This window comes from Carassius carassius, chromosome 7, assembly GCF_963082965.1.
Source record: "Carassius carassius chromosome 7, fCarCar2.1, whole genome shotgun sequence".
NCBI lineage: Eukaryota > Metazoa > Chordata > Actinopteri > Cypriniformes > Cyprinidae > Carassius > Carassius carassius.
The window spans coordinates 38,994,488-39,016,522 of record NC_081761.1 but is presented as its reverse complement, the minus strand read 5'-3'; the positions used below and the strand labels follow the sequence as shown (position 1 = coordinate 39,016,522).

The 22,035-nt window shown below is 41.0% G+C and overlaps 2 protein-coding genes across 2 annotated transcripts; both read right to left on the bottom strand.

Annotated features, from left to right (window-relative positions):
- Nucleotides 1-2,038: 2,038 nt before the first annotated feature.
- LOC132144324 (zinc finger protein OZF-like) lies at nucleotides 2,039-4,788 on the bottom strand. Its single transcript, XM_059555102.1, has 4 exons — nucleotides 4,768-4,788; nucleotides 4,506-4,673; nucleotides 3,987-4,389; nucleotides 2,039-3,660 (listed from the first exon to the last, which is right to left on the bottom strand). Exons 1-4 carry the CDS (start codon nucleotides 4,786-4,788, stop codon nucleotides 2,585-2,587), a joined length of 1,668 nt encoding a protein of 555 aa, XP_059411085.1. The 3' UTR covers nucleotides 2,039-2,584.
- Nucleotides 4,789-7,054: 2,266 nt separating this feature from the next.
- On the bottom strand, nucleotides 7,055-10,656 carry LOC132144323 (zinc finger protein 883-like). The gene is made up of 4 exons (XM_059555100.1): nucleotides 10,564-10,656; nucleotides 9,191-9,358; nucleotides 8,666-9,074; nucleotides 7,055-8,339 (listed from the first exon to the last, which is right to left on the bottom strand). Exons 1-4 carry the CDS (start codon nucleotides 10,654-10,656, stop codon nucleotides 7,183-7,185), a joined length of 1,827 nt encoding a protein of 608 aa, XP_059411083.1. The 3' UTR covers nucleotides 7,055-7,182.
- Between the last annotated feature and the right edge of the window lie 11,379 nt (nucleotides 10,657-22,035).

Sequence of the window (22,035 nt, the reverse complement as noted above, 5' to 3'; positions counted from 1 at the left end):
ATCTGACCGAACAAGAGCTGAACTACCTAGAATTGATTCGTTATTAAATAAAATAACATTTCAGAGAATATTCATAAATGTTTATTTCAGATGTAAGTGTTTTGTGTCAATATTGAGCCATTCAAACCTAGACACACCTCAGATTTCTACACTATATACGAAAAATAACCATGGTTTTATTATAATAAAACTGTAGTAACCCATGTTTTTTTGGCGTGTTGACTACCATTTGTATAACCACATATTTACTACAAATACCATGGTTAAACTACGGTTAATATAGCAAAACCATGGTTAATTTGTGGTTACCATGGTTAAACTATAGTAACCATGGTTTTTTGGTTTTATTTGTAGTAAAACCATGGTTAATTTTCGAAAGGGTATAGCGACAGAGAAATAACCATGTCCACGAATAAACAGCTAAAATACATTAATAATGGAAAACGGATTAATTAGACACTTACCCTCCGAGAGCTCCGGGCTAGTCTCGTTTCTTTCTTCACTGGTTTTCCCGCTGAACTAAAGGTCGTCAGAGCGCCCCCTACAGTACGAGCGGTAGAGATGAAGAGAAGACGCTTCAGCAGGTGTGTGTTTCACCAAACCTAATATCTTTAATTTAAAAAAAACCTCTGTATTTCAGTGGCGTTGACAACATTGATAGAATATATACATATATTAATATTATATATAATTATTAAATAAAGTCATCGATCATGTTAGTCAGCTGGTCAATCAAAATGACCGTTAATTTTTGAATAACTCCAGTTGGCGGCTTTCTGGAGGACGGGACAAGAGAAAGCGCGCGCAGAATCAGAGAAGCGCAGTAAAGAGATTAAGACAACAGAGAGAACACTGTAAACTTGCATTTTTATTTGTATTACACTGCTTTACTGTAGGCTATGCTAAGATGTTATATGGTTACTATAGTAAATAGTACAGGCTTTAATCCCATTGCGTACAGTTAATATTCAATGTGCTGTAGCTGATTAAAGTCCCAATGAAATCAAAATTGAAGTAAACATTTTTATATGGCCTTAAGGTTATCTATAACCTTGTGTGCTCCAAAACAACGACAAAGCATTAACTAAGTCTCTCATGTCCACCAATATAAATCGACAATTTTGATGACTTCACTCTGTAGTTCAGCTTCTCATCCAACTTTCTGTCCAATCAAATGTTTTTTACAATATGTGGTAAACAAAGCCATGGTTAATTTGTGGAGTCTGTATAGACATATATTGTTGAATGGCACCAGTGGTACCCTTTCACCAATATATCCATCCTCAGCAAGATTATGATCACTGTTTTGCCTTAGTAACAATTTCAAATTGAGTCCAAAGGGATAATCTGGATGTCAAAAGCAATCAAATGTGGATCTACTGGACTCAATGACTCTGGGCCAAGTCAAACAGAGATAAGAGCAGGCTGGAGCAATGGGCATGTTGTGAGGTTAAGACATCCCAAAAGGTAGGGGCATGAAGAAAGGTCTTCAAGATTGATTGACACAGCTGTCTGTCAGGGTTAGGGGAAGTTGTACTGATTTACCTTTTGGAGCACCTCCTTCCAGCTCACCCATTGCTCCAGGCCACAACTACCCCAGTCTCACCCAAGCTGATATAAATAAAACACTATTGGCCATTTAACAGAGGGCTGGAGCTCCTCGATACATCCCATCCCCTGTCTTCTTGTATTAGTTTAAATGACATCACATTCATTACTTCAGTGGACCTTTAACGGGACACTCCGTGATTCACACCTTTAAGTAAATGCCGTTGTCATTCTCAAAAACTGACTGTGACATATCATTACATATCTATGTCTGGATCACTTCAGTTTGTGTAACAAAGTGACTGAGGCCAATAAGGGTCATTAGATGTCATCATGTTTTTCAGGAATTATTTAATAACTGGTAAAATAATTAGTCCTCATCATTCTGTTACTGTGATTAAAAACCCATAAACACACACAAGACATTTGCATTGTTTGAAATCACCCCATATTCCCTTAATCACTATTAAACCAATTGAAGGAGTTAAGATTAAAATAATAATAATAATTCCTTACATTTATATAGCGCTTTTCTAGGCACTCAAAGCACTTTACATAGTCAGGGGGTCTCTCCTCATCCACCAGCAGATAAAAGATGTATCTAGAACTGTCAAAGAAACTTGCATGTATAAACATGGTTCAGCTGCAGATGCCATCTTCTTGCGAGACACAGGAATTAACTTGGCTCGATCCTTACAGAGCATTTTGAGTTTTCACTAGATGTTGGTGTACATCAGTTGTACACTCATTATTGCAGTGCATTGTGGGATTGAATGAGCACACTGAGTAAAGTCCACTGTGGTTCTTCTCAAATAGTGTCCTATTCAAGGGTATAGTGGTGATTCTGGACAGAGCTCTTTATGAGATGCTTCAGATGTGTTTAATTATGCTTGGAGCTAAACTCTGCAGGACAGCGGCCCTCCAGGAGCAGGTTTGAGTTTGTTCTAGGGACATTCTTGCTATAGGTTTTACTTTTTACAACCATAAAACAACATTCCTGTGTTTTAGAGAATCTAAAAATAATTACATGAAGGAGCTATGATGATTCTGGAGCAGCGTGTTTCTTCTTGTGGGTCTGAAAAACCCATTTAAAAGCAAATCTCTCTCCGCAGATGGAGCAGCAGTAAGGTTTCTCTCCTGTATGTATTCGTTCATGGACATTTTTGACACATCCTCGGATGAAAGTCTTGTCACAATATGAGCATTTAAAAGGTTTTTCTCCCGTATGAGTCCTCCGGTGCACTTTTAAGTCATTTGCGTTAATAAAACCCTTCCCACAATCACTACAGGGATACGGTCTTTCTCCTGTGTGACTTCTCTGATGAATTTTGAGAGCAAATGATCTCGCAAAGCTCTTCCCGCAGTCGGAGCACAGGTACGGTTTCTCTCCGGTGTGAATCCTCTCATGGGTTTTCATGAGACTCGAAAGACGGAAACGTTTCTCACAGTGTGAACACTGATACGGTTTGTCTTCAGAGTGTATTTTATGGTGTAACTTTAGAGAAGCTGTGCTCATAAAAGGTTTCCCACATTCACTGCACTGATACGGTCTCTCATTGCTGTGTGTGAGTAGATGTGTCTTCAGACTAGATCCCTGGGTGAAGCTCTTCTCACATTGAGGGCACTGATGCGGTCTCTCGTTGGTGTGCAAGAGTAAATGGTTCTTCAGATGCGTACCCTGGTTAAAACTTTTCTCGCATTTAGGGCACTGATACGGTTTCTCACCCGTGTGAATTCTCATATGAACAGAAAGATCTCGTTTGTTCCGGAAATACTTGTTGCATTCGTTGCACTGAAGAGTCTTTTCTTCGTGTGTCTTTATATGAGCTTTCATATTATGAGGAGTTGTGAAGAAATCCTTCCCGCACTGTTCACAGCGAAACTCCTTCTTCACGCTGTGCTCTTTTGAATGAACGGTTCTCTCTTTGAAGGTCGGAAAACTGATGTTACAGATCTTGCAGCTGAAGTCATTCTGTTCGGTGTGTTTTTTCTTTCTGGCATGTCTTGTTAAATTACACTGTTTGCTGAATGTTTTTGCACAACTCTTCTTTGTCTTTTGGTCTTTGGATGTAGATGCAGTTTCTCCATCAGAAGATGAACCAGTATTGTTATCTGAAAGAAACAAAAATGTGCATAAAATGAATATTATTCTACAACTTTGAGTGGAACAATCAGCCAAAATAAATTGATATATGTCTTATCATGATTGTCAAACTGCAAAGGCTGTGATTTAAATAAATACACAATCTGATGTGTGACGCACTGATATTTTATACACATGCAGCTAATGGTATGTTTTTCTAAGTGTCTCAAATTTGCAGAATTCACAACAAATACTGCTCCTCATGAATTTAGGTCTGTATACACATAACACTTTTTATAAATGAACACCAATTTTGTTTATTCTGCATTTCTGGTCATTAAAGGAAGAAACACACCTGAAGGAACAAAGTCACCATCATCAACATCATCATTATTCTCAGCACAATCATCACCATCTTCATCATCCTCCCCATTATTCTCCTCCTCCTCCTCTTCCTCATCAGTGTGTTGTTGTTGTTTCTCTGCGGTGGTTTCTTCTCCTCTGCTCTCGATCAGGTTCCTGCAGTCCACCAGTTTGACGGAGCACATCTTCAGCGGCGTCTGCAGCATCTGCTGTTCTCCAGCGTTACAGTCAGAGGTTTGATCAGTGGATTCATGATCCTGAGCGTCAGTATAACAGAGTAAAGTGAGGCTGAGCTCTGAGTCCTGTGTGTCTCTGGATCTCTGATCTCTGACGCTCCAGACTGAATCCTGAGCTTCTGTCCCATCAGTCTCACGCACCCAAACCTGCTCCACATCCTGACAAACACAATCAGTAATATATCTAGTGAGAGTATGATTAACAATAAGACATTGATTCACACAACAATCAGTCCATATTAGCAGCTAAAGATGAAATGAAGATCTGTTCAAACCTCTCTGTTCAGTTTGTCTCCTCTTTCTCTCAGCTTTGCCTCCAGTGAAGCCACCTCTTTCTTCAGCTGACAGATTTCTGTGATGAAATCCTCAATATCCAGCATGGACAGATCAGTTCCTACTGATTTACAGCAGACCACATCCACCTGCGCTTTCATGCTCAACATCTGAACACAAACACAACACGATTAATAAAATATGCATTTATAATGGACTGACTCTGAATAAAACTCAAAATGACTGAACAAGAGCTAAACTGACTTTCAGAGAACATTCACACATTTTTATTCCAGATGTTAGAGAGTTTGTTTAGTTTAAATATTGAGCCAGCACAAAGCAAAACTTTAAAACTCTCTAGTATTGGAAATTATCCACTTTATTAATACAGAAACCGTTACGTAGCACAGAGAAGGAAGATTATCAAATAGCCTATATATATATATATGATGCGTATACATATTGTCTGACTTCTATGCACTTCTCCACAAACTGTGACAACTTTAAAAGCATTGTAAACATAAAAGCTATTGATTTCGACCAATATCATGGTAGTAGAATAGGACATTTGTTATGGTTACTGTAGTAAAACCGTCGTTATTTTTCATAAAGCGAGCGGGCTTCATTCATAAAAACACTAGCGATAGAAAAATAACCACATGCACATAAACAGCTAAAACACATGAAAAATGAAAACAGCTTAAACACGTACCGTCTGAGTGCTCCGTCTCCTTTCTTCAGTGATTTTACCGGTGAATAAAGATGAAAGTCACAGCGCCTCCTACAGTACGAGCGGAGAAGAAAAGACGCTTCTGTGGAGGGCAAACCGAATTTATTTTATTTCAAAAACACTGTTTATCAGTGGCGTTGCCAAGTGTTGGATAATAATATATCCATCTCATATTATTAAATAAAGTCGTCGATCATGTTAGTCAGCTGGTCAATCAAAATGACCGTTAATTTTTGAATAACTCAAGTTGGCGGCTTTCTGGAGGACGGGACAAGAGAAAGCGCGCGCAGAATCAGAGAAGCGCAGTAAAGAGATTAACACAACAGAGAGAACACTGTAAACTTGCATTTTTAATTGTATTATTACACTGCTTTGCTGTAGGCTATGCTGAGATGTTATGAACGGTTACTAGCAATGCAGGCTAGTGTGTTAACACAATCAAGGTACTGCATTTTCATTTAAACCAAGATTAAAGTTTTTTGGTATTAAAGTGTTAATTCACCCAAAAATTTAAATTAGGCTGCGATTAACTCACTCCTGAGGCATCCTAGGTGTATACATCTTTATTCTTTCAGACGAATCCAGTCATATTAAATGCACTTTAATTCACTATCATTGCAGTCAGCGGGTGTTGCATTGCTTCAGTCCAAAAGACGTGAAATAAAAAGTGCCCTTCCATAAAAAAAAGGTGTCTCACACAACACCAGGGAAGGGGGGGGGGTGGGGATGATCAAAGTCCTCCTGTAGCGAATCGATGCATTTTTGTAAGAAATATATCCATATTCAAAACGTAAGTTCCCAGAGCATGACGTATGTGGTAGGCTTTGCGCCGCTCATAAGTGACGAACACTGAAATGCAGCAGAGAAATCAATACAAAACAACGGTCACTAATAAGTACAAAACAAGAAATTGTAAAGAAGAATGTAGGAGGATTTCGATATAAGCCCTTCCTGTGGTCCTGTAAACAAACGTTGGTTTTCATTAGACTCGCCGGCAATGCTGATCTCATACGTCATCCACCCGAAACTGCTTCTGTGTACAACTGTTGGCGCAAGCTAGATACAAGTGATTATTTCTTTTTTGAATATGGATATTCATCGAACACTGAGTCGCTACAGGAGGCCTTTGTTCACCCCCTGGATCCGTGTGATACACTTTTTTTACTAAGGAAGGGTGCTTTTTACTTCACTTCTATTGGACTGAAGGAATGCAACACCTGCTGATGCAAGCATTAACTTACAGTCTATTGTTTTCCACCAATATAAATCAACAATTCTGAAATCGATCACTTGTTCAGAATTATTATTTTCTGTATGGTGAATGGCATCTAGTGCACTATGTAGGGGATAGGGAAAGATCCTGAAAGTGTACGCTTTTGATTGGGGTTAAATGAAGTCTGGTTTGGTGTTAGTGTTGCAGCAAACACACACATATCACTGGTGCTGGTGCTGGAACCAATGCTCGGCCAAGAGTGGCACTTAATCTGAACTGGCTCATGTTTTCACTGGAAGGGGGCAGAACCATCTACATCATCAACATGTGACCGGAAAAGCTTGTTAATCTCTTGCAGAAGGAAAGAGTTGGTCTCTTCTGCTGACCACTGGTCCAGGGACAGTTTAACAGAGACTGAATCATACGTGTGAACCAGCCCTAACCACAAATACATGGAGAAAGGTTTATGACCTATCCTGTTATTAAATTATGTATTCTGTAAATTACGTCACTACATAGGCACTTCACTGGACCTTTAATGAAGCACTCTCAGGTTTCACACCTGTAAGTAAATGCCGCTGTCAATGCCAAAAAATTACACAGTGACATTTTATTGCATTTTCATGCCTGGATCAGTTTAATTTTTTTTTTAAGTCATCCATTAAAAAAACCCATAAACGCACATTATGATACAATATCAGACACTGATCTGCACATTACATTGAACAAGAAGAAGCTATGATGATTCTGGAGCAGTGTGTTTCTTCTTGTGGGTCTGAAAAACCCATTTAAAAGCAAATCTCTCTCCGCAGATGGAGCAGCAGTAAGGTTTCTCTCCTGTATGTATTCGTTCATGGATCTTCAGGGAATTTGATATAGCAAAAGTCTTGTCACAAAGTGAGCATTTAAAAGGTTTTTCTCCTGTATGAGTCCTCCGGTGCACTTTTAAGTCACTTAGCTTAAAGAAACTCTTCCCACAATCACTACAAGGATAAGGTCTTTCTCCTGTGTGAATTCTCTGATGAACTTTGAAAGCAAATGAACTAGCGAAGCTCTTCCCGCAATCGGAGCATAAGTATGGTTTCTCTCCGGTGTGAATCCTCTCATGGGTTTTACAGTGATCTGAATTACGGAAACGTTTCTCACAGTGTGAACACTGATACGGTTTGTCATCAGAGTGCATTTTTTGGTGTAACTTCAGAGAAGCTGAGCTTATAAAATGTTTTCCACATTCACTGCACTGATACGGATTTTTATCGCCTTGCGTGAGTAGATGGTTCATTAGATCTGATCTGAGACTGAAGCTCATCTCGCAGTGAGGGCACTGATACGGTTTATCAAAGTGTTTTTTTAGGTGTAACTTTAGAGAAGCTGAGCTTCTAAAAGCTTGTCCACATTCATTGCACTTATACGGTCTCTCATTGCTGTGTGTGAGTAGATGTTTCTTCAGGTTAGATCCCAGGCTAAAGCACTTCTCGCATTTAGGGCACTGATACGGTTTCTCACCCGTGTGAATTCTCATATGAACAGAAAAATCTCGTTTGTTCCGGAAATACTTGTTGCATTCGTTGCACTGAAGAGTCTTTTCTTTGTGTGTCTTTATATGAGCTCTCATACTATAAAGAGTGTTAAAAAAATCCTTCCCGCACTGTTCGCAGCGAAACTCCTTCTTCACGCTGTGCTCTTTTGAATGAACGGTTCTCTCTTTGAAGGTCGGAAAACTGATGTTACAGATCTTGCAGCTGAAGTCATTCTGTTCGGTGTGTTTTTTCTTTCTGGCATGTCTTGTTAAATTACACTGTTTGCTGAATGTTTTTGCACAACTCTTCTTTGTCTTTTGGTCTTTGGATGTAGATGCAGTTTCTCCATCAGAAGATGAACCAGTATTGTTATCTGAAAGAAACAAAAATTTGCATAAAATGAATATTATTCTACAACTTTGAGTGGAACAATCAGCCAAAATAAATTGATATATGTCTTATCATGATTGTCAAACTGCAAAGGCTGTGACTGAAATAAATACACAATCTGATGTGTGACGCAGTGATATTTTATACACATGCAGCTAATGGTATGTTTTTCTAAGTGTCTCAAATTTGCAGAATTCACAACAAATACTGCTCCTCATGAATTTAGGTCTGTATATACATAACACTTTTTATAAATGAACACCAATTTTGTTTATTCTGCATTTCTGGTCATTAAAGGAAGAAACACACCTGAAGGAACAAAGTCACCATCATCAACATCATCATTATTCTCAGCACAATCATCACCATCTTCATCATCCTCCCCATTATTCTCCACCTCCTCCTCTTCCTCTTCCTCATCAGTGTGTTGTTGTTGTTTCTCTGCGGTGGTTTCTTCTCCTCTGCTCTCGATCAGGTTCCTGCAGTCCACCAGTTTGACGGAGCACATCTTCAGCGGCGTCTGCAGCATCTGCTGTTCTCCAGCGTTACAGTCAGAGGTTTGATCAGTGGATTCATGATCCTGAGCGTCAGTATAACAGAGTAAAGTGAGGCTGAGCTCTGAGTCCTGTGTGTCTCTGGATCTCTGATCTCTGACGCTCCAGACTGAATCCTGAGCTTCTGTCCCATCAGTCTCACGCACCCAAACCTGCTCCACATCCTGACAAACACAATCAGTAATATATCTAGTGAGAGTATGATTAACAATAAGACATTGATTCACACAACAATCAGTCCATATTAGCAGCTAAAGATGAAATGAAGATCTGTTCAAACCTCTCTGTTCAGTTTGTCTCCTCTTTCTCTCAGCTTTGCCTCCAGTGAAGCCACCTCTTTCTTCAGCTGACAGATTTCTGTGATGAAATCCTCAATATCCAGCATGGACAGATCAGTTCCTACTGATTTACAGCAGACCACATCCACCTGCGCTTTCATGCTCAACATCTGAACACAAACACTTCATGATTATTAAGAGAAACATTTATAATGAATCAACACTGATTTAAACTCAAAATGATTGTTTACATATATGACTGAACCAGAGATGAACTACCTAGAACTTATTAAAGAATAACGTGTTGAACAATATTAACAAATGTTTATTTCAGATGTAAGAGTCTCTGTTTAGTTTCTATCTTGATCCAGTATAAAGCTGGACATGATTATCAGATCTGATATTGTCAGATTTCTACTAATTTATCCTTAAACTGTAAAAACTTTAAAACCGTATGGAGAATTAACCATTGTGTTAGTACCAGAGGTGTCAAGGAATGAAGTACAAATAGTTTGGGCATCTATATTGAGTAATTATTTTTTAGCCAACTTTTTACTACTACTCCTCACATTTTAAAAATAGGTTCGTTACTGCTATTTCATTTTGGCTTGTTTTCATTCTGGCATGTCATCATTAAAAAAATTAATAATAAAAAAAAAACCTATGCAGATAAATCGTGCCATCCGGATGGAGTGAATTTGATTGTGGTTGAATGAGAAGTATAAACATATACCATTCCGACATCCTATTGGTTTGTACGCGATCCATCGCACCTGCCCATGACACAAATCACATCACACTCCAGCAAGGACATAGCCAGTTTTGGGTTTGTTTATCAAAAAATATATTTCTTAAAAGTAGGGTTGGGTATGGAACTGGTATGCACTGAACCGAATGGTCCTGGTTTTCTGAAATGTAGGCCTACACAAGAAGCATGGGCATTGCTAGGCTTTTTTAGTGGGGCTATAGCATTTAGCTCCTAAAACTGTTCGCGATCGCTTCAGAGTCAGTCCCCTTAAATTTCATATGAAACCGGCGTCAGACCGGTCTCCTGCCCGTCTTTCAGCGCGCACTTCAAACCGCAGACCATGGTGGAGCAGCTCGAGCGGACTCAAACATAAACAGAGGACAGGTGCTCCCCTTTGGCACCATGTGCAGTCCCTGTTGTGCCACTTATGCCCTGCAGAGACACGTCATGGATCACAGTCAGCCGGGAGACCAATTCAGAGAGGTAATTTAGAGATCATTTTACGTCGACAATTGCCTGCAGTCTTCACTCCCCCCAAAAGGCCAGAGACCTAGTTGGTCAACTTCAACCACCGGAGGCTTCGAGCTTCGACAGTGGGCCAGCAATTGTCCATCTGTGATTACTCACCTCCCCGCTGAATCCAGATCCAGTACCTGTGACCTCTGGCTCAGTCAAGGCCAACAAGACGTCCACGAGTCTACACTTGGACTGCAGTGGCATTGTCAGTCCGATACTCTACATTACAAGCATCGATCCAGATGCTCTTCTTCTGTAGCAATGCGTCAGATCTACCGAGTACTAGCGAGCCAATATTATCCTCTTGGATATCTCATCCCTTACACCACCCGGGCTAAGATAATAGTACAGCGTCTGTAGAACAAGAAGCGTGACTGGGACGACCCAGAGTTGCCTACGGAACTGCTTGCATCATGGGACAAATGGGAGAAGGAGTTGAGTGGACTAGAGGAAATATCTTTGCCCAGGTGCTATTCTCAATCACAGAAAGGTCACCCATCCTGTAAATATGAAATTCATGTTTTCTGTGATGCCTCGGAGCAGGCATACGGTTCAGTGGCCTACCTGCGGAAAGAGCACAAAGAGGGTCAAGTCGAAGTTGGCTTCATTGCTGCCAGGTCCCGGGTAGCACCTCACAAGCAACAATCCATACCATGCCTAGAGTTGTGTGCCGCTCTCAATGGAGCTCTGGTCTGACACCACCACTGTGCTTACATGGTTGACATCCAGCTCATGTCGTTACAAGGTGTTTGTGGGAACAAGGGTAGCAGAGATCCAAGAGATGACAGCTTCCACCATCTGGCGCTATGTCAGATCTTCAGACAACCCAGCAGACGACATCACTCGTGGCAAGCCTCTTGGAGACTTCTCCAGAGAAAGAAAGTGGAGCCAGGGGCCGGCATTCCTTAAGCTTGCATCAGATAGTTGGCCTGAGCAGCCTCATTTATCACTTGAAGAGCCAAGCTGTGAACTAAGACAGTCATCATTCACTGGGTTAGTGACCACTACTACACCCTCACCTAAGCTGCAGCATTATGACACACTGCCAGAGTGCCTGAATGCCTATGGGCAGGAGCTTCATGGGGCGGCATACACCTCCAGTGCCGATCTCCGTCAAGCTCAAGCAGACTCCTTCCCCGATGAGCAGATACTTCTGAAGTCTGGGAAACCCATTTAATCTACAAGCAGACTGATCACACTCTCCCCGGAGCTAGATGCTGCGACTGGACTTATTCGAGTAGGAGGTCGTCTACGCCACTGTGAGGTACTGGAAGAGGACACTGTACATCCAGATGTTCTTGACACTCAACATCCAATCACTGTGCTAATCATAAAGGATTATGATGAGAGGCTACATCATCCAGGTACAGAGAGGTTGTTTGCAGAAATCAGGAAGACGTACTGGAAACTAAGAGGTCGTGAAGCTGTCCGTGGGTACCAATGCCAGTGTACAGAGTGTAGGAAGTGGAGAGGACGCCCAGAAGTACATCTCATGGCTGACCTGCCCCTCACCAGAGATATTTCCGTCCAGCCTTCTACTCATCTGTAAGAACGGCCTACATAAAGAGAATAGGTGGGGCATAGTCTTTAAGTGCATAACCACAAGGGCAACCCAACTTGATCTTCTCAGTGGTATTGATTCTGACACTTTCCTGATGGCTATATGACGGTTTATTGCTAGACGTTGCAAACCATACGAGTTATTGTGTGATCAAGGCACAAACTTTAAGGGAGGAGAACATGAACTGAATGATGCCTTCGCCACCCTCCAAGATGAGCTACAGAGCCACCTTGCCAATCAGCAGATCAAGTTCACCTATAACCCACCAAGCGCCCCTCACTTCGGCGGGTGTTGGGAGAGGGAGATTCACTCCATCAAGGCAGCGCTCAGAGTGACTATCGGAGCCCAGACTGTTTCTGAGGAAGTGTTAAGGACAGTCCTGACTGAGGTGGAAGGTATCCTAAATTCAAAGCCTCTTGGGTATACCTCCTCTGATGTTGTGAGTCAGAGATGGCGCCACAGCCAACTTCTGGCGGAGCACTTCTGGAGACATTTTTTAAAGTTCTACTTACCAGATCTTTAAGCTCGCCAGAAGTGGAGAACTGACAAGAAGGCATTTGAAATCGGAGACGTAGTCTTGATTGTTGATCCCCCAACTTCCTCGAGCCCTCTGGTCTGTAGGCAAAGTCACTCAGCTGTTCCCCGGTGTAGATGGTCGAGTCCGGACAACCAGTGTAGATGTCAACGGGAAGAGCTACACACGAGTTGTGGCCGTCTCATCCAGCTGCCAGCACTGCCCGAGGATGATTAAGACCTTTTGTTAGATGAGCGAATTCAGTTCCTGAATTCGGGGGCGGGCTGTACAAAAGGCTCTGCCGTCTCTAAGTCCCGGATGATTTTGACCAATTAGAGAGTTCAGCACAGCTGCAATGGCATCATGTGAGGCAGAAGTGAATCACAGGTTAGAGAGAGACATAGCGCAAGTGAGCGCACATGGAGAGTTTGGCAGCTGTATTCTAGTTTCAGAGTTCAGAGTTACTTCAAAGACATTGATTTCGAGTTATACTGGGGTACAGTGTGCGTACATGTGAAGTAAGTAACCGCTATATATATATATATATATATATATATATATATATATATATATATATATATATATATATATATATTCTGTTATTGTTGAGTGATCAGCTGTTACTCTTGTACCGATTAAGTAGTAGCCAATTAGCATAGCACTGCCTGTATTTCCTGCTCGATTAAGTGCATTCACAAGTATTTCTGTGAAATTCCTTGTTGTGAGATGTCTTATAATGATATACATAGTGTTAGTGAATATTAACCTTATTATCATTGTGTGTGTAACGTTATGTGACGTTCTTATTTGCATGTAGTGATCATCCCCTTAGTACATGTCCAGGCATGTTACCCTGCTCTTTGCCGCATTCATGTGTGAGTAGTGCCCTCTTGTGGACATTTAGAGCATAAGCGCCCATGTTAAATAGTGTAATATAGCATTGTTTTGAGTTGTTATATTTATATTGTGTGCTGTTCAGTGTTTTAATGTTTTTTGTGTAACATTGTATATTCATATCATTAAGTTTATTTCTCGTTTAATCCATTTCAGAAACCACACATATGTGTACCCACAAAGTCTTCAGTAAATCAAACGTCAACCAACTACATTGTGTACTTCTCTTCAATTAAAAAATCATCTCACTCAGCCCTGACAGACTGCCTACAGTGTTTCACACCCCCATAATTAATACACCAATGAACCCCTACATTTCACAAGGTGTGTGTTGTTTATCGATAGATTGTTAGAATATCTGTATCTGTGCAGTTCTTTGTCATAAATACAGTTTACAAAAGGTCACGAGGGAGCAGTCGGTTTCTCATCTACTGTAAAGTTTTCGCTGTTCACCGCTCATCACACCACATCTGTTTCCTCCAGCGAAAATCGAGCCCTTAACACATATAATAATAATAATAACTAGAATGTACATTTCCTGAAGAAAATGTGAGTGGTGCTTGCAGTGGCAAAAATCGCCCCTCTGTTGCTAATGTGTGGTTGCTAGGGCCATTTGTAGGGTACCCGGGATGGTTGCTAGGGCGGTTACTAGGGTCCTCATGATGTTAGCCAGGGCCGTTGCTAGGGTACCCAGGGTGGTTGCTAGGGTAATCGTGGTGGTTGCTAGGGTGTTGCTATGTGGTTGCTAGGGTACCCGGGGTGGTTGCTAGGGCGGTTGCTAGGGTCTCCATGATGGTTGCTAGGGCCATTGCTAGGGTACCCAGGGTGGTTGCTAGGGAGTTGCTATGTGGTCGCTAGGGTACCTGGGGTGGTTGCCAGGGTGTTTGCTAGGGTCCCCATGATGGTTGCTAGGGACGTTGCTAGGGTACCCAGGGTGGTTGCTAGGGTAATCGGGGTGGTTGCTAGGGTGTTGCTATGCGGTTGCTATGGTACATGGGATGGTTGCTAGGGCCATTGCTATGGTAACCTCGGTGGTTGCTAGGGTGTTGCTAGGCAGTTGTTAAGGTACTTGGGGTGGTTGCTAAGGTGTTGCTAGGCGGTTGCTAGGGTGTTTTGGCTGGTTGCTAGGCAGTTGCTATGGTAACTGGGGTGGTTGCTATGATGTTACTAGGTGGTTGGTAGTTGTCACAGATGGTCACTATGTAGTTTTTATAGAGTTCTTAGCCCATTTGAGCACTTAGCTAATCACTATTAGCATGTAGCTATTCACTGCTAGCATGACTAGCATGTTGGAAGTCCAGTGTGATAGCATGAGTGAAAAAATCCAACCGCCATGTCTGTACTTTGTTCTGATGCAGAGATGTAGGTCATGCAAAACGGTTGCTAGGGTACTCCGTTTGGTTGCTAGGGAGTGGCTTGGCAGCTGCCAATGATGATACTCCAAAGGCTGCTTGCCAATATAAACCAACCCCCATGTCTGTACAATGTTCTGATGCAGAGATTTAGGTCTTGAAATATGGTTGCTAGGGTACTCTGGTTGGTTGCTAGGGAGTGACGACACAACTTATACCCCAATGCTGGTTATGTTCTCGCACAGCCTGATAGCCTCTCCAAATATAGTGATTCACGTGTTTCTGCGAAATTGTCTCTGTGAGCTATGATCCGTCAAAGTTGGCCGCAATGCATTGTCTATGGGATTTATCGCCCGATTTTTCGCCCGCCGGACAAACATTGTACGCCCGATCGCTTATAAAAGTCATAGCACACCATTCCCGAATAGGCCGCACGATTTGACGCCACTTTTGCGGGTCTGTGACAAAAGCTGCGGGACTAGTTACGCGCCGAAATTTGTACGGAATCTAGAAGAAGAATAAGTATGTGAGATAATAATAGTGATGCCTTGCCTCCGGCAAGCACCACTAATAATGAATTACATTTATATAGCGCTTTTCTAGGCACTCAAAGCACTTACATTGTAAGGGGGTATCTCCTCATCCACCACCAGTGTGCAGCATCCACTTGGATGATGCAACGGCAGCCATAGTGCGCCAGAACGCCCACCACACACCAGCTTACTGGTGGAGAGGAGACAGAGTGATGAAGCCAATCAGCAGATATGGGGATTGTTAGGAGGCCATGATGGTCAGAGGCCAATGGGCAAATTTAGCCTGGATGCCGAGGTCACACCTCTACTCTTTTTTCGAAAGACTTCCTGGGATTTTTAATGACCACAGAGAGTCAGGACCTCGGTTTAACATCTCATCTGATGGACGGTGCTTGTTGACAGTATAGTGTCCCCATCACTACACTGGGGCGCTTGGACCCACACAGACCACAGGGTGAGCGCCCCCTGCTGGCCTCACTAGCACCTCTTCCAGCAGCAACCTAGTTTTCTCAGGAGGTCTCTCATCCAGGTACTGACCAGACTCAGCCCTGCTTAGCTTCAGTGGGAAACCGGTCTTGGGTTCCAGGGTGATATGGCTGCCGGCTTTATGAACGAACACATACTTTAATTACACTTATTTAAATATACTTAATTTAATTATACCAACTTTATACATACACTACTGTGCAAAATCTTAGGCACGTTTGTATTTTCACTTAAAAGAATGGTGTTCGGCCCGTTATTTATATATTTTGCTGTAGTGTGTCAGTAGAAATTATCAGTTTACATTTCCAAATATTCATTTTGCCATTGTCAGACTGCTGGTGCATTCAAAATCGCACTAGATTATTATTAAAATTAATGGCAAACTGATATTTCCTACTGAGACACTACAGCAAAAGATATAATTAACTGGCTTAAAACCCTTTTTTGGGGGTGAAAATACTAATGTGCCTCAGACTTTTACACAGTACTATACTTTACAAACGACATTGTTGCTACTTTATAAAGAATGAGCATACAGTAATTTACAGGACTGATTAAAGAAGTGACAGACAGCACTCATCTTAACTAAATATCAGATTAAAGGCCATGTTGCAGGTTAACCACCACTTTCGATTAACAGGTACATAAATCACTCAAGATATGTATATAATTTTTAAAATGTCTCAAAAATGGTCTTAAATACCTATTTTTTTAGTTTTTGGTATTAACGTTTTTTTTTTCGCAACTCGGTGATGACGTCACGTTGGAGAGAAGTCGAGGAAAGGTAGCCTCAGCCTAGTATGATGCCACGTTCCAGGCAACCCGTAACCCGTGTTTTTCCAACCTTAAACCCGTGAAAGTGCACTGGAACGGAAATCAAACTCGTGACTTCCCACCCGTGAACTCGTGTCTCGTACTAGATCGAGGTACTCCGAGTTCCGAGGTCACACAGCACGCGAAACAACGATTACAGCCCCTACGAATAATACTGCCTACGGATGCAGTGTTTATGCAAGTGGTACACGTTGAAAAAACGATTTTAGGTCAATGTAACGTTGCAATAAAATAAATAATCTAGTTACAATTCCTTGCGCTCAGAAAGTTTGGCGTAACTTGCCTGGAATGGTACAAAGTCGTTAGTCGTGGTATGAAATAGTGATTACGAGCTCAAAAACCTGCCTAGAACGCAACATCAGAACTAACGTTATAGCGACTGACTGGGATGAGGAAGAGGTGGCAAGAGCCAACATGTATGATGGCCCGCAGCCGTGTAATTTCGATCGAGCCAGCCGTGAGAGGGCAAATAAGGAATTGCCAAGAACTGATGTCCGTCAAAGCCTATGCACGAGGAGAATGAGTGGAGAGTTGGTGAAGTGTCCTGGTCATTTAGCATCGCAGCAATGACCAATGGAGCTAGTCTACGAGCAGCAGTGCACAATAACGTCACACACACACACACACATATATATATATATATATATATTTTTTTTTTTTTTACTGTCATTGAGTAGCACCGAGTGAAAAATCAACGTTTTCTTTATATCTAGTGGCAGTGATCATGACGTTAGTTCAGATAAGTACCAGTAACCTTTGTCATAGTGTCGTAGTACTGGTAAACTTTGTCTTTGTCATCTAGAAATAGAAGGCATCATGCTAGCTATATGGACGTTTCTAAGCGTTTATCTCTTCCTCCGGCGAAAATGTTGTTGCAAACGTAGCCGCGTGTCTGTCGCTGTGTTTGGCAGGTGCTTGTGTGGGCGGTGCCGTCCCAGGGAAACTGTGCTGAAAAGCTTGTGCTGTAGGGAAGTGAGTGCGTTTGGGTCGCTGTTGGTCGATATCTCTCTATCTATCTGTCTGTCTATCTATCTATATATGTAGTCTATCTATCTATATATATATATATTAGAGCTGAAACAACGAATCGATTTAATCGATTAAAATCGATTATTAAAATAGTTGTCAACTAATTTAGTCATCGATTCGTTGCCAAATAACTTTTATTTGCCGTAAGCGGCTCATTTCGTGCATATTTCAAATCTGCGGTGACCAAAGTGTGGCAGTAATGAGCCACCGGAGGTTTTACTCAGCCAGTACAACAGGAGAAGTAGCGAATAGCCAATAGCTGGCCTTGTTTTATGTCACGTGCTTCCCGAACAGCGTCTCTGCAGCCATAGAAATCATATGATGTCTATGTCTGCAGCATTCAGCGTGATGTGGGAGTACTTTACATTGAGCCTTTAAAAAAGAAGAGTAACCTGTAAACTCTGCACTACTGCACTGTTTAAGGGGACGTTCACATATCGCGTCTTTTGCGCGCTCAAGTTCGTTATTTCCAACACCGCACCGCATCGAGTTAAAAACATTTAAACTTTTCAGAATGCCGCAACCGCATCGCGGGTCATGTGACAAGAACTAACCAATCAGCTTCATCCTTTCCCGTAACAACGTTAAAAGCTCAGTCAAGATGAAAGGAACAGCTGATCATAGTTGTATATGGATTTCCATTTTGAAATAAATTAAGTAGCAGAGCTACTGCAAGCGATTTTTTTGAGCTGCAAATCCATTTATCCTTTGCTGAAATTTCCGCGTCTTCAAGGAGAGAGCACGTCATGGTTGCTTAGCAAAGGCAGACGCCTCAGGGGCGCAACTGCACGAGCGCTTTGGAAAGGAGGAGAAAGCGGTGCGCCTAGCGTTTTCCACGCGTTTTTAGGCGCGATTTGTGAACGGCCCCTAAGACTTTTATTTGTGCAGATTCTCCAGTACAATGTTGTTTGCAAATGTTTAGTCGTAAAAGCTGATAACATTGCTTTTTAACAGTTAACATTTAAAGCTTTACAAACATGTTCTGTGATCAGTTTGTCGTTTACCAGTTCAAAATTCAGTCGTGCAGCCTAATTATGACTGAATGAGAGAGGTAAATGTAGATATTTGAAATGCACTTTTTTTTCTAAGTATTATTCACTGCTCTTTTTCACACAGCAGGTTTTTTGTGTGTGTCCTATTTTTTTTTTCTGGACAACCTTCTGATGGATTTTACTTTAAATTGTGAGTTCCATTCAGGTTTCATGCCATTGGCACTTTTTTTGAAGGATTGTTTACAATTTCACAGCAAAAGCTATAAAGCTGTTTCCCAGTAAATAATAAAATACAACGCACTGCAATCTTATTCTGTTTTATCCTTATTCTTCGTGAAAATATGTTCTGAAAGATTCCTTAATAAGCTTCGTTCGGGATGTTAAACTACTTTAGGAGCTCTAAGGACTGCCATGGTGAAAACATTATTTTAAATCTCCTTGTGAAATTTCCTAGAGTATGGGTCAGTGTTTTGATTGCAGAAGAGTTCGACAAAGGATTACTAACACATAATAAAACAACTCCAGATATATTTTTGATGAGGATATGACAGTGCAAAATGGTTAAAATCTCTTAAATCTATGCTGAATGATAAAGACCATTTATTAATAATTTACTTGGGGAAAAAATGGAAAAAACTAAAATATAAGTACATAAAACGATTAATCGTAAAAATAATCGACAGATTAATAGATTATCAAAATAATCGTTAGTTGCAGCCCTAATATATATCTATGTATTTATCTATAATCTCAATACTCTCGTCTACTACTCGTCTCTCTAGTCACTCTCAATGCTCTCAAGGCGTGCTTTGGTAAACTCTCTCCCCAACGTGACGTGATGCAATGCATTGTGAGGGAAAGGAGACCACTGTAAGATAACATAACATAAAATACAATGGATAACAGTTTAAATGTTTATTACCAACAAGCAAATTGCACAAATTCGTTAAAAAATGAACCTTGCAACACGGCCTTTGAGTGACAGAGATACAGTAAAAACATTACGTGTGGTTTTGTATTAAATAATGACCCAGATTTGTAAAATACATTTATTAGCAACTTGGGAAATGAGAGCATCCAAGGAGTGTGTGCAAGCTATGGATTTATTTTAAATATTTGTAATGTTCTTTAATGTTATCCATAGTTTTTTTTGTGGTTCTTTTATTTTTAAGTATCGGTTCAGGCACCATTTAGGCGCCGGTACCATTTTTAAAAGTATCGAAAAGGCACTGGACCCTACTTAAAAGTTATTATTTCTCACTGGCTCATTTACCAAATGGGTGCTTTCTCCACAAATTAAGCTTCTGTAGGTAGTTTGGTAGAGAGACGTTTTAATAAATTATTGTTTGCGATTGACGACGCGATTGACAATGTTGTGATAAGTAGGCTATACCACCTTTTAACTCGTTACCTAATCGACTAATCGGTCAATGCCGTCTTGGTCGACTGACATTCTGATTGGTTGACCACTGACCAGTTGCATAATTTTTTTTTTCACCAATAAATACATTTTCATTGATTTACTCCTTGATATTTATTTCTTTATTAGCCGTTATATTACTGTGTTCTAAATATAATTAGCCTATGTTTTATCCCAAACTTTAAATGCTTTCATTTAGGCTGTTTTATAACAGCGCCACAGTTCAGCGACCCACGTGAACACGTGTTATGAACTAGGCGCATCCCCAAAATGTAATGTAAATGTAAACCAGTTACTCCAATCCTCCGAGGCTGTAGGCATTACAACAGAGATCATTTACACATGTGACCAACTGGGCGGCAACGTCATCGGAACGCAAAGAATTATGGGTATGTTTATATATAATCCTACAAAATGCAGCGGGCTAAAGAAAACATTGTCGGACCATACCGACTAAAACTAAATCCTAATGCAAAGATGAGATATGACGAGAAAATAAAGAGAATCAAAGGACTCGACTTTACGAGCAGAGCGACTGGTCAAGGTAACACCCTCCAGCCCAAAAGAAGGGCATGTGAAAAGGCTGTGTTGTGGTGCTTTTACAGACAGCCTGAAGAGCTTGATGACACATTAGCTTGCGATATTCAGAACTGTCCTATACAGTGGTTCCATTTAGACTGCGTGAGACTCATCTAAATGTATTTACATGTTAAATATGTAAAGAAACTGAAATTAAGTCGGTTGTTACTACTATAAGTTATGTGTAGTGTCTGACGGTAACAATATAAAGAAATTGTTTCATATCACAACCTCTATTCCTAGGCAATCCAGATTAGCTATACACAGGGGGCAGCATACACTACCGTTCAAATGTTTGGGGCAGTAAGATTATTTTAATGTTTTTAAAAGAAGCATATTCTGCTCATCAAGGCTGCATTTATTTGATAAAAAAAAAAAAAAAAAAAAAAAAAAAAAAAAAACACAGTACTATTGTGAAATATTATGACAATTTAAAATAACGTTTCTATTTTAATATATTTTAAACTAATTTATTCCTGTAATCAAAGCAGGATCACACTCCAACATTTCATAGGCAGGTTTGCCTGCAAACACAGTCACCAAATAAATTGCAATGTAACGTTAGCCTAGATGTACAACATTTAAAACTGATTTTAAATGAACAGTTAACATTCTTAACATTTACAGAGAGTAATTGTAACTTACCTTTGTGAAAATGCTTTGAACACACCATCATGTGTTATCTTGGCCTCCTTACCGCTGCTATCCATGCCATTCATAGCCTTTTTGTCACCTCGGAAACATGGCTTGCACTATTATTTTTCCTCGCTGGAAAATGATAAAAGGATATTCCGTACTTAAGCTTTATGCCACTTCTATCGTGAGAACTACTGTTGCAGTTTATAACACAGCAGGTAGACGGCATCTTGAACACTGTGTTCTTCCCTCCATGCAAAGAAGTCTGGCGCCTAATGTTTGTGCCACGGATTCCCAAAATGCTTTGCGTTCACCACTGGGAATATGTCATGATGACGACACATTAGCGATCTCTACTGATTTGTGGTCTTCGCTTAGAATGGAGGCATACATGACAGTCACAGCCTATTTTATCGATGCGGACTGTAAAATGAATAGCGTTGTTTTAGAAACAAAGCAGATGGATGAAGCGCACACGGGAGAAAATGTCGCTGTGTGACTCACTCGCGGATGCTTACCACATTCCACCAGAGAAGCGAGTGTCAGTGGTAACGGACAACACTGCCAACATGGTCCTCTCAGTGGAATTACTGAAGAGATCCGGAGTTGGTTAGGTGTGCAGGCCACACACTGCAGCTGTGCGTAAATGCTGCCTTAAAAGAAGACCCGGTGGCTGCGGCGCGCCGTCTTGTTGGGCTTGTTTTTTAGGCTATTTGGGGTTTTTGTGTGTTTGTTTTAAAATGCCTATATCAG